Source organism: Phocoena sinus, chromosome 7 (genome assembly GCF_008692025.1).
Source record: "Phocoena sinus isolate mPhoSin1 chromosome 7, mPhoSin1.pri, whole genome shotgun sequence".
Classification (NCBI taxonomy): domain Eukaryota; kingdom Metazoa; phylum Chordata; class Mammalia; order Artiodactyla; family Phocoenidae; genus Phocoena; species Phocoena sinus.
In genome coordinates this window covers 27037984-27052111 of record NC_045769.1, presented here as the reverse complement: position 1 = coordinate 27052111, position 14128 = coordinate 27037984, and the positions used below count along the sequence as shown (strand labels likewise).

Here is a 14128-nt window from a genome sequence, read left to right as displayed (position 1 = left end):
AAGAACCTAAGTGTCCATCATAGGATGAATGGATAAAGAAGATGTGGCACATATATACAATGGAATATTACTCAGCCATAAAAAGAAACGAAATTGAGCTATTTGTAATGAGGTGGATAGACCTAGAGTCTGTCATACAGAGTGAAGTAACTCAGAAAGAGAAAGACAAATACCATATGCTAACACATATACATATGGAATTTAAGGGGAAAAAATGTCATGAAGAACCTAAGGGTAAGACAGGAATAAAGACACAGACCTACTAGAGAATGGACTTGAGGATAATGGGGAGCGGGAAGGGTAAGCTGTGACAAAGCGAGAGAGAGGCATGAACATATATACACTACCAAACGTAAGGTAGATAGCTAGTGGGAAGCAGCTGCACAGCACAGGGAGATCAGCTCGGTGCTTTGTGACCGCCTGGAGGGGTGGGATAGGGAGGGTGGGACGGAGGGAGATGCAAGAGGGAAGAGATATGGGAACATATGTATATGTATAACTGATTCACTTTGTTATAAAGCAGAAACTAACACACCATTGTAAAGCAATTATACTCCAATAAAGCTGTAAAAAAAAAAAAAAAAAGCAAAAGCAGATGCAGGAAGAAACAATGGTGACTTTTGAAAGCCCTCATGAAAAACAGTAAACAGAATTCTAAGGTAGCCCTCAAGATTTCTTGCCACCCAAGATAAAGAAAGCAGAGAAAGATGTTAAATAGTAAAATAGGATGGCAGACAATTCTAAACTCATTTCTACAAAGGGGTAGCTAGAATTGTTAGGTTTTAAAATATATATACCTGGCATGTGTTGGTGTTCCAATAGTGTCCACTCGTTTTCTAGAGTATTTTAAAGCAAATTCCAGGCAAATTTCAACACATCTCTTCTAAAAGGAATCTCACCACCACCCCTAGTCTTGTAAAAGCACATCAGAAACCTTAACCTTCACTAAAGTGATGCTTTTTATTTAATTTTACTCAAAAGTTTTCTTTACACTTTCCCCCTTTTACTCTTTGGTGTCTTGTAAGGTTGTAGTGGACTCTTGATGCATGGCAATTCAGAGTGTAACTCACACCTTCTCTTCACCTGTCCTGATGATAACCCTCCCAGTCTTTCAGTGCTCACTTGCCCAAATCTTCTCCTAAATTCCATTTTAAGATACATCTTGGGGCTTCCCTGGTGGCACAGTGGTTGAGAGTCTGCCTGCTGCTGCAGGGGACATGGGTTCATGCCCCGGTCCGGGAAGATCCCACATGCCGTGGAGTGGCTGGGCCCGTGAGCCATGGCCGCTGAGCCTGTGCGTCCGGAGCCTGTGCTCTGCAACGGGAGGGGCCACAACAGTGAGAGGCCCGCGTACCGAAAAAGACAAAAAGATATATCTTGGCCCAGCATCTCTCCTGTCTCCAGCCTTCCCTTTCATTTATACATTTGATAACTTTATAGAGAGCCTGTTACATGCCAGGCACTCTGTTATACCTTGGGGACACAGTGGTGAGCAAGAACAGGCATGGACCATGCCCCTGATGTAGTTTATACACATTCTCAAAAACTGCAAGTAATGTGTGGTAGAAAACAGAAGTACTATTGATAGGAGATACTGAGTATAACTAGTAAGAAAGCTCTAGGAAAGGCTTCTCAGATAAAGTGTTAGATTACAAAATACGAACAGAAACAGCTGCTGGATAGTAAGGGCAAGGAAGAGAGAATGATGGAAAGGCCCAAGGCACCAGGGAACAGGAAAAATTTGGCAAGTGAACAGCAGCCAGGTAGCTTAGAGTAAGGAAGCATGGTGAAAACCACGAACAGGTAGGAAACAGCGTATGTAAGTAGGGCTTTAGGGATACTCTATTAAAGAATATTCCCTCTGTCAAATATTTTAAAGGATGGGGATGGGAAGCAGGTGTGACATAATTAGATTTACTCTTTGAAAATATAAGTTGCTGCCGGGATTGAAGGGAAATAAAACTTGATTAGGCTATTTCAGGAGTATAGATAAGGGATCATTAAGTTAGACTGAAATTGGTAGATATATAGAGAAGCCGGTTTGAAGCATAAGATCACACTGATAATGGGGTTTAGATACGAGGACGTGTGGGTGAAGAAGGCTGAGCCTTAGGGTTCTGACTTGCGTGGGTTGTGGTGCTATTGTTCCTCTCTGTGCACTCTGAAAAATAAAACTTTATTTTGACATAATTTCAGACTTATAGAAAACTTGGAGTAATACAAAGAAGTCCCATATATTTTTTACTCAGATCCCCCAAATGTTAACATTTTACCACACTGGCTTCATCTTTCTGAATGCCAATGCAATACTGACATGATGCTTCTCTACTCTAAATATGTCAATATGTATTTTTCAAAAACAAGGGCATTCTCTTACATAGCCACACAACTATCAAAACCAAGAAGTTAATAATTAACTATTAGCTAACTATAGAGTTCATTCAAATTTCACCAATTAGTCCTATAATGTTCTTTACAGAAAATCCTGATCACTCTCCATTCAGTTGGCAGGTCTCTTTAAAGTTTTCTTGTATCTGAAATAACTCCATTATCTTGTCTTTCATGACTTTGAATATTTTGATGAGTATAGGCCCTTAAGTTGGCTTTGGTATCTCCTCACAATTGGCAACTAATCAATTCTTCAGTTTGTCTTTTCCCTACTTTCTTGTTACCTGAAGTCAGCAGTTCTGTCACAATTGCTAACTCTAAAGGAGAGTATAGGATAAATCCAAGCTCTGAGGTAAAGCACAAAAACATCTATTTACTTTCACACAACTTGCCCTACAGGAATACCAGGCTATTTGTATATACTTGAACACATCACAGTGTTTCATGGCTCCATGACAAGTTATGTGATTTTTTCCATTTTAAAACCTTGTTACTTAATATGGGCCAACAGTATTTGAACCACCAGGGATCTTATTAGAAATATAGAATCTCAGATCCCATTCCAAATGTTCTGAATCAATCTGCATTCTAACCACATCACCAAAGTAATTTGCACATTAAAACTTGAGAAACAATGATTTGGAAAATTTGACTCTTCCTCTAAATTCCAGTTAAGTATTTAAAGCTATACTTGGCATCACCATCTTTCTTTCTGAAGTTCCTCTTTTTGCCCTTTTCCCATAACCCTTAACTTCTCTTCCTCTTCCTCTACCTTCTGCTAGGCAGAGTTATACACTCACCTCCCCCCTTTTTAAGAATATTTTTTATCATGTCTGTACCCTTAACATCATTTAATAGTCATTTGTGTGTCTGCTTCCCCATCACATTATAATTTCTTTAATTTCCTGTGACTTGCCTTTGATTTTTCAGCACTTAATTGTCTACCTGGCACAGAGTAGGTACTCAATAAATGCTGGACTCTAGTTTTACTTAATTCTGTAGAAAAGAAAAATTAATGGCCAGCTGTTTAAGACGGATATGGGATGAAACCTAATTAATAATTATTTGGATTGAGAGTGGAAGGGAATGAAGAAAATAGGGGAGGAGAGATTGGTATACAAAAAAATACTTCATTGATGTGCCTAATGTTACTGTAGCATTCAATTCAAATGTCTTCCATTTCCTAGCTTTTGATTTCCCATTACTAACATGTCATTACATTATTGATACATCACTAATAATTTTGAGCCTAACATTTACACTGCCCTTTTTTTTTTTTTTTTTTTGGTTGCACAGCTTGTGGGATCTCAGTTCCCTGACCAGGGATTGAACCCTGGCCACGGCAGTGAAAGACTGGAATCATAACCACTAGCCCACCAGGGAACTCCTGTACACTGCCCCATTTTTTAAAGTCAGATAAATAATACAGCAACATTAGAAGAAATATAATTACCTTTGTTTTTGCATATTCCCTTTCAGTCATATACATATATTTCATATTAATATTTCAAATGTAATGATTTTATTTGGATATATGTATAACTTTTTAAATCTGGTAACTCACTCATCATCATTATGTTTTCAGATGATCACCTAATATTCCTGATTAGAGACAGTATCATTTAACAGCTATTCCCTAGCTGTTGGAGCTACTTGTTATCATCATGATATTATTTGTATTATGGACATTCTTAAAATAATCATCTTCATGAACACATTTTTTAAGTAAAAAATTTTTAGTCTCAGGATAACTTCCAAGTAGAATTAAATCATGAAAAGTAAACATAACCTATATTTTCCTGTATTTCTTTAGTGTTTTTTCCAAGCATAGGCAATTTTTTCTTGCCTTAGTGCTTTTTTTTCTTTCTCTAACTTTTGACTGTGGAAAAATTTCAAGAAACACAAATGGAAAATGGAATAATGAACTCCCCTGTACCTATCATTCAGCATCATGAATGCTCGTGACCAATCTTGTTCTCTCTCTTTCCCACAAGCTTTTTTTTTTGCTGTAGTATTTTAAAGCACATCCCAGACATCATATCTTATCTACATTATGTGTCAGCTTGAATCTCTAATAAACTAACAGATAAAATGTGTATGTAACCACATGCATTATTACATCTAACACAATAATTAATATGCAACAGCCAGTCCATATTCAAATTTCTCTGTCTCAAAAATTGTGTGTGTGTGTGTGTGTGTGTGTGTGTGTGTGTGTGTGTACAGCTGAGTTGTTCAAATCAGGATCCCCAAGAGGCCTGTATATTGCATTTGGCTGATACAGGTATAAACATTTTTACATGGTTATAATTGTACCATCCATAGAAGTAAAACATTTGTCCTTTAATATCACTTAACATTCTTTGATAAATGTTTCCATCCTTAGATGAACTTTTTGGATCCTTTAAAAGGCTGTATATTCCACTGTGATAGACAGTTAACCACGTTCCTACTGTTCTCTTCAAGTTATCTTTAATTTTTCATTACCACAAATAATGTTAAGATAAATATATTTGTGAATAAAGGTGGTTTCATATTTAGGATTAGACTAGGTTCTTGGAAATGGATCTGTTGGATCAGAGTACAGAGTTAACAGTTTAGCAAACATTTATTGTGAACAAGTACACAAGTTTTTTTTTTTTTCCTCAATGAGCTTATAAAAAAATACGTAGTTTAAAGGCCTTGTAATGCATTTCACAGTACTTCCCAAAAGGCCTGTATCAATTAATTGCACCTGAAATATTTTAGGGTCCTGTTTTTACTACAGTCTTGCCAGAACTGATAATTAAAATGTCTAATATTAATGTAATTGGAAAAAGGAGAAACATTTAGCACAGTGACATGTTAGCGATTGTTAACATTTTCATTATTATCATTTACTACACCTAGTTTTTCTCCTAATTCTTTTAAGATACCATTTTTAACATTTACCTCTTTATCTGGAATGTATTTATGTTCATCCATCTTAAATTTGTTTTAATGTGCTTTATGAGATACAGATCTCATTTTATTTTTCCAAAAAGTCACTACTTAATGCCACTGACTACAGGACAAACTTAGTTGTTTAAAGCATTAACTCTGAGAGAGACTGTTTGGATTTGAATCCTGCCTCTACTACTACTCAACTGTGATTTGGGAAAAGCTAGTCAAGGAGAAAATAATCATAATACCTACCTTACAGGGTTGTACAGATTAAAACAATTTACACATACAACGCCTTTCAACTAGTACTGTACTGGCATATAAGGAATGCTTCATAAGAATTGTTTATTGTTATTTATTGGCTAGGCTATCTTTTCCACATTAATAGGAAATATCACTCTTATCGTATAATGAATCCTTGGGTTTGTCTCTAGGCTTTTTAAATTTAGTTCCCTTGGCTTCCATGGGCATCACAATGTTTTAATGATTATACCTTTATATTTTGATATCTGACACCTCCTTATTGATCTTTTAAAAGTTTTATTGACTATTCAACATTTTCATTCTGAGATAAACTTTAGAATAACTTTGTTCCAAAAGAAGAATGATTCTGGGATTCTGATTAGAATTACATTATAAGTTCTCCAAAGAAGATATACAGATTGCCAACAAACACATGAAAGGATGCTCAACATCACTAATCATTAAAGAAATGCAAATCAAAACTACAATGAGGTATCACCTCAGTGAGGTATCACCTCACACGGGTCAGAATGGCCATCATCAAAAAAATCTACAAACAATAAATGCTGGAGAGGATGTGGAGAAAAGGGAACCCTCTTGCACTGTTGGTGGGAATGTAAATTGATACAGCCACTATGGAGAACAGTATGGAGGTTCCTTAAAAAACTAAAAAAAAGAACTACCATATGACCCAGCAATCCCATTACTGGGCATATACTCTGAGAAAACCATAATTCAAAAAGAGACATGTACCACAATGTTCATTGCAGCACTATTTACAATAGCCAGGACATGGAAGCAACCTAAGTGTCCATCAATGGATGAATGGATAAAGAAGACATGGCACATATACACAATGGAATATTACTCAGCCATAAAAAGAAACGAAATTGAGTTATTTGTAGTGAGGTGGATGGACCTAGAGACTGTCATACAGAGTGAAGTAAGTCAGAAAGAGAAAAACAAATACCATATGCTAACACATATATATGGAATCTAAAAAAAAAAAGGGGTTCTGAAGAACCTAGGGGCAGGAAGGTATAAAGATGCAGACGTAGCGAATGGACTTGAGGACGTGGGGAGGGGGAAGGGTAAGCTGAGACGAAGTGAGAGAGTGGCACTGATATATATATACACTACCAAATGTAAAACATATAGCTAGTGGGAAGCAGCCACATAGCACAGGGAGATCAGCTCAGTGCATTGTGACCACCTGGAGGGGTGGGATAGGGAGGTTGGGAGGGAGATGCAAGAGGCAGGAGATATGGGGATATATGTATACGTATAGCTGATTCACTTTGTTAAACAGCAGCAACTAATACAATAATGTAAAGCAATAATACTCCAATAAAGATGTTAAAAGAAATTACATTTTAAGTACTAGGCATACACCCTGAGAAAACCATAATTCAGAAAGACAGGCACCCCAATGTTCATTGCAGCACTATTTACAATAGCCAGGTCATGGAAGCAACCTAAATGCCCATCGACAGATGAATGGATAAAGAAGATGTGGTACATATATACAATGAAATATTACTCAGCCATAAAAAGGAACGAAATTGGGTCATTTGTAGAGACGTGGATGGACCTAGAGACTGTCATACGGAGTGAAGTAAGTCAGAAAGAGAAAAACAAATATCGTATATTAACGCATATATGTGGAATCTAGAAAAATGGTACAGATGAACCAGGTTGCAAGGCAGAAATACAGACACAGATGTAGAGAACAAACGTATGGACACCAAGGGGGGAAAGTTGGGGGGTGGTGTGGTGTGATGATTGGGAGATTGGAATTGACATTTATACACTAATATGTATAAAATAGATAACTAATAAGAACCTGCCGTATAAAAATAAATAAATAAAATTTAGAAAAAAGAATTACATTATAAGTTAATTTGCAAAAAATGACATCTTTAGCTACCATATTCTGACAGGAACAGGGTATTTCTCTCCATATAAGCATATACTCATGTTCCTCTGTAAACTTTTGAAGTTTTCTTCATGTAATTCCTTGTTAGGTTTAATCCTAGATATTTTATATTTTCATTGTCAGTATGTCTAGGATAATTTATTCTTTTACAAATTCTTATAGGTTATTACTGGTATTTGTAAAGGCTACTTAATTTTATAAGTTTATTTAAAAATCTGCTACCTTTCAGAACTCTAATTCTAACAGGCATTCAGTTGATTCTTGAGTTTTTGAGGGAGATGATGATTTCATCTGGAAATAATTTATCTTGTGTGACGTTTTGATGTTGAGATTTTAGCTTTGTAGATAGTGAAAATACACTGATGTATTTTCTTTCTTTTTATGATTTATTCCCAGCATAGACAATGTCTCCACCCCCCATTCAGAGTTTCATTATAATTTTTCAAGTTTTATTTTGTAATTTTAGTGTTTTATTTAAAATTCTTGGAACCAAGTAGAATTTATTCTGATACATGATATGAAATGAGTGTATAAACAAACTTTCCCCCCAAAAGACTAACATTACTGTTCATTCTCCACTTTCTTATTGATTTAGTTCTTCCTTTATATAATAAAGAAGAAGCTATGTAGTCTGTTTCATGGATCTACTTTCCTAAATGTAAGCAAAGTAGAATCTATGCTAATGATTATAGATTTTTGTCATGTTTCCATATGTGGTTGGGCTAGATTCAATATTTTTTCCAGCAATTCCTTTTACATTTTCCCATTAATTCTTCCCAATGGGCTTTACAACTATTTTATGTTAACCAAATTCTTTTAGAACTTCAAGTTATATTGAACGTTGCATTAAACATAAACCAAAAGTCAGAACTGATATCCTAATTATTCTTATCATCCAGCAGTGCTGTATCCCCATGTTTATTTAAATTTCCTTTTATATTTATCAATAATATTTCATAATTCTCATTCAAAAAGTATCCTGTTAGGATTACTCCTGTGTATTTTCTATTTGTGTGTGTGTGATTTGTGAAAAGTGAATATTAAAAATTAAGGATTTACATTCATTCCTTTGTTAAATTTTACTTCCTTAGCAAAAGTAATAAGTATATGAAAGATGTAAAAGGTATATAAAGTACCAAGATTTGTAAATGACATACCAGGTGATGGAGATATGATACAGTCTCCTATAAATTTATTTTCAGAAAGATCTCCTTTTATTTCAGTCTTTTTTAACAATGTTTCAAAGTGAAAGTGAAGAGGCACATCTAGAAAAATAAAGCAAAAAAAGTGTTTTCAGTGAAATCACTCTTTACAGACTCCAATATTAAGACTTAGAAAAATAAGCCAAAGCTTGAAAAGTCATAACTATTAGAAGTGGCAAACTATACTTTCCAAGCGTGTTGTTAGCAGTATTTTGGAAATTACTGATTATATGTAAAATAAACAACACTAACAATGAACAATTTCATAAACTAAGATGAACAAATATAAATACTATTTGCAGATGAAACAAATGCTCCCCAAAGGTCTTTAATAAAATATAGAGCCAAACCTGCCTGAATCTAAATCCATTCCACCCCACCCCTACAAACTCTGCATTTGAAATAAAGTTTCCAAAAGACATAATTACACGATTTTAATTACTTGAGGGAAAACCACTATAATTCAGATGCAACCTTTTATGAAAATGCTGTTTCACATTCCCTTAGTTTACTGGTATTATGAATCACAAAATGAAATCTACTTTTACAAAGATCAAAACATATTGACAAACTAGTTCTCTTCTTTTAAACAGAGACTTAGGAGAGTCGTTCAATTCACTATGTTTATATTCCATATTCACAACCAAAAGAGGAGCTAAATAAATAAAATAGATGTGCTTCACATTTATTAACTAAAGGGTATTTTCTTCAGTCAAGAATGCAAAAACAATCATTTTAAAAAGCATTCAACAGACACCTATACTTTTTCCTAAGAAACATAAAGAAATATTTTATAAAGCAGCTGATTTATTCAAAGTTTTGCTACAGAAAGAAGGTATTCATTTTTAAGAAAACTAATTATGAATGCATAAATCAGGATAGACCCAGGAAGGGTCTCAATTTTAAACAAGTATCTCTCCATCAAAAGGTGTATTTTAATGGCAGATCCATACTCAAGTGTGGAAAAATTTTTCTACACAAAAAAATGGGTTCATAAATATCACTTGGAGACTCTCCCAAGGGTCAGATGTAAGATGGATTTCAATGCTATCACTATACTATGACCATAAGAAAACTATATGACAAAATGAAAATAAGAATACAAATTAAATATGCTACTTAAACATTTCAGGATTCTGATATTTCCAATTATCAAAACATAAGTTTTTCCAAAGAAATATCACTTAACTTTTATATGGAGTATCGCCTATTCTACCACTGTTCTTGAGTTGTGGGAAAACATGACATAACTAGGGAAGGTGCTTGGTCTACCCATATACCTTCCTTAGAACCCACACTGTGACCTGTGGGCTTTTTATTAAAATTTCATAACACTCTATTACACTTATTAGTTTATATTTCAGTTGTCAAACTAGAATGCAAGTACCTTGAGGGATTTATTTGTATTTATACTCCTACCACCTACTTAGTACCTAGTATACAGCAGGTATTCAGATTTTTATTAAATGAACACAAGAAGAAATGGATAACCCTAAGTAGTAGGTAAGGAAGCTAATCTTAACTTATTAGATGTGACATAGTAGGATGAAAGATTATTTATGCCAGCTCTTAGATTTTTGTTATCAGAGAAACAAATTTACTAATAAGAAAACAGAAAGGCAGTGAAGAGTACGGTTAGGAGTGTGGCTCTGGAGAATGACCACCTCAGATCAAATCCTGTCTCCATCATTTACTAGCTGTGTACTACGGATTTGTAATTTAACATCTCTAAGCCTCAATGTTCTTATACGTAAGATAAAGAGGACAATAATATCTAACCTCATGGGGTTGCTGCAAGCATCAAACAAGAAAATGTAATGTGCTTATAGGACCCAGTGTATGCTAAGACCAAATGTTAGCTGTATTATTTTTATATACATTATTTTTTCTTTCTATTATTAAGGTTTCCTAAAGGATGGAGTAAAATAGTTCCTACCAGGAACTTACTTCAAAGTATGGTTTGTAGCTAAGAAACCACTGTAATACTGGTAAAAACCAAACTAAGATTCAGGGCAGGAATAGGTACAAGAAATAGTGCTTTACAAAGAGGAGCAGTCCCTGGATGATTAGAACCAAAAGCTGAAAAGGAAACAAAAGCCCATTTGAGATATCTTCCCATAAAGAGAGGAACCTGAGATAACCAGTGTGAAGAATGTTTGCTTTTTTACCCTAAATATTTACTTCAGTTCCAATGTAGGTAAGATTGGAAACATTCGAACAGAAGACAGAACTGGAAAGAAACTTAAAGCCATCTTAGGGATACAGGGATGCAATGCCTCATCTGCTCGGTTGCATATTACAGGTATTTTTGAGGTTCAGAAGTTGACTATGTCTAAAGATGGACAATTTTCTTCTCTCAGAGAAACTCAATGCTGATTACAGATGGAGGAATACTACATGGCAGGGAAAACTCCATGCAAAACAACACATTAGAAAAAGAACTCTGACTTACTGAGAAACATTTCAACAGCACAGCCATGTTTTCAATAAAATGCTAAAAATTTAACATCAAAAGGAGAGCAAAAGCTAAGAATTTCCCAAAGTAAGTCAAAACGGTTTCCAAGGAATTAAAAAATCAACCTAGGGCTTCCCTGGTGGTGCAGTGGTTGAGAGTCTGCCTGCCGATGCAGGGGACATGGGTTCGTGCCCCGGTCCGGGAAGATCCCACATGCCGCGGAGCAGCTAGGCCCGTGAGCCATGGCCGCTGAGCCTGCGCGTCCGGAGCCTGTGCTCCGCGATGGGAGAGACCACAACAGTGAGAGGCTCGTGTACCACACACACACAAAAAAATCAACCTAAAGATAGAACATTAATTCAGTATGTGACTAGATTAATTTCTCTATGAAAACTGTTTAGCTCTAATACCCAGTGACAACTGATAAAAGTTTATCAGATTCCTTGTATTTACAGGATTAGATTTCACCATAAAAAAGTCAGTTACTTAGAAATTTTTTAAAAGGAATCTTACCTGATGGCAATGATAGAACGGAATGGAAAGAAGAATCTAACTCTGATACATGTTCTGTTAATATTTGAGACGTTGAATTGTGTTCACAGCTGCTCCAAATTGAAGATGATTGCAGGCAAGGCATTTGTGTAGTATTTAAAAACCTTGTTTCTTTTGAAGGCAAAGTCTGCAAGGAAAAAAAAATAAAGACTTCATTTTTGTTGAAAAGCAAATCAGAGAGAATATAACAGTTATAGTACAATATCTGAATGACACCAGCAATAAGTCCTGGATGACTAAATCACCTTGGGGAGAGTGCTTTACAATGACCTAGACTAAGTGATAGAAGCAAAGATATAGAAGGCCATGAGTGTGATGAGGTTTGACTAGTCCCTTTTCAGTTCTTCAAAATGAAGAGTAAAGTCTGTGAAAACGGGTCTTTCTCCCATCTTAAGAAATCATAAAAAAGAGAAATGAGTTTGAACAACTTTAGGTCACAAGAAAATGGTTACACTCCAGATTAGTGAAAAATATGACAGTGAGCAGGTACTATGTTATGATTAAGAACTGTGCATACAGTTGACCCTTAAACAGAGGCTTGAACTGTGCAGGTCCACTTATAAGCAGGTTTCTTTCACTAAATAGGTACCCAGATCATAGTATTACATGATATGTGGTTGGCCGAATCCTCGGATGCTGAACCACAGATAGGGAGGAAGGCCAACTGACTGTTAAGTTATACATAGATTTTTTACTGAGTAGGGGTTGACGCCCCTAACCCTCACCTTGTTCCAGGGTCAACTGTACTGTTTTCCTCCTTCTAATCTGTTATAACCAATGAGTGAAACTAGAGTCTGCCTTAAATTATAATGTGAGACAATATCTACACTGCAATAACAGTGAAGTACTATGAAGACATATGTATTACATATTTACATTAAGTAAAATTGAATTGAAAATATTAAAAAAGATATGTATAAAATATGCAATATGGGGCTTCCCTGGTGGCGCAGTGGTTGAGAGTCCGCCTGCCGATGCAGGGGACACGGGTTCGTGCCCCGGTCCGGGAAGATCCCACATGCCGCGGAGCGGCTAGGCCCGTGAGCCATGGCCGCTAAGCCTGCGCGTCCGGAGCCTGTGCTCCGCAACGGGAGAGGCCACAACAGTGAGAGGCCCGCGTACCGCAAAAAAAAAAAATAATAATAAAATAAAATATGCAATATGTTACATGATTTTGAGTTTAAGATAAAGATTTCAATCCAGAAATCTCATGAAAACCATGTTGCTAAATCAAAAAATTATGTTGCTACATTTAAAAAATACATATTCTGTTTAAATGTTGGATTTTAAAATTATTTTTTTCTGGCTATAAGATTAGTATACAACCAATGTAAAAAATCTATAAAACAGAGAAAATGTTTTAAAAGTTAATGGAGTTCACCTGTGTTCCTTCTGTCATTCTTAACTCCACCTACTACAATAACATTAGGACTCTTTTTTTTTAATGGAAATTATATTTAAAATACTTATAATAACTGAGAATTTTGGATGCTATTTTTTTAAATTATTTTATAAACTTACATTAAGTTTATCACTTTCTTGAGTTTGAGTTTCCTGGCTAACTGGCATTTTCTGTGTTTCCACAGCACCTTGGGCATGGCCACATCTGCCATAGCATTTAACTAGATTTCCTCTGGACTGTGAGCTCCTTGAAGGTTGGACTATAATTTGTTCAATCCTGTATTCCCAGAACCTGACATAGTCCTTAACATATGGTAGAAACTTGAATGCTGACCAAATGAATTTTATCTCATTTGCTTTTAACAAATTTAGGTGAATAGAACTTTTCAAATACATGTGTGCCTGAGACTATTTCATTGGGAAAAAAATAGTCCCTGTTAATATATGCTAAAATTTATCATGTAATGACTTCTTTTTATATTCCACTGGCCAAGACTTATGTCAGCTAGTCATACCCAGCTGCAAGGAAGGCTAGGAAATGCAGTCATTATGCTGGGTAGTCAAGTAAATTGATGATTTTTATAAGAAGATATAACATGTGGTACGTGATTATAAAGATGTGAGTTATTTCCAAGATTTATCCTAATGATGTTATATGTATATATCTATGGGAACAGTTGCTGTTTCTTACCTTTACAAGATGCACTGGTACTTTTGACTCACTCTAGAATTATTTGTTCTTTTGTGATGTAGTTCAAAAAGATATAAGGAACAATTATATAAAATTACAAAGAAAATGTGCTAACCTCTCTTTTTTCATGTATGGCTAGAACATTATGAATAAAAGTTGATAAAATCTGAATATTTACCATATAATTAGTTTTCTCTTGCAATTTTTCCAAATCCAGGAAACCCATTAGCCAATTTGAAACTATCCTAAATAAATATGGAGACAAGTGAGGGGCATCTAGGAAAAGGCCTTTTTTCCCCTTCAGAGAAAGTGAAGCCCAGGAGGCTGAAAAGGAATGG

At 35.3% G+C, this 14128-nt stretch overlaps 1 protein-coding gene across 12 annotated transcripts in view; it reads right to left on the bottom strand.

Annotated features, from left to right (window-relative positions):
* The window catches only part of KANSL1L (KAT8 regulatory NSL complex subunit 1 like), a 165912-nt gene that overhangs the window by 13314 nt on the left and 138470 nt on the right, over nucleotides 1-14128 (bottom strand). For all 12 annotated transcript variants that reach the window (XR_004350823.1, XM_032638329.1, XM_032638339.1 and 9 more), the window contains 2 exons: nucleotides 11660-11825; nucleotides 8647-8754 (listed from right to left, as the gene is read on the bottom strand). Coding sequence is in view for 11 of the 12 variants with exons in the window: in XM_032638329.1 (XP_032494220.1) it covers nucleotides 8647-8754; nucleotides 11660-11825 (274 nt within the window). In the remaining variant the exon portion in view is untranslated. The remainder of the gene's footprint in view (nucleotides 1-8646; nucleotides 8755-11659; nucleotides 11826-14128) is intronic.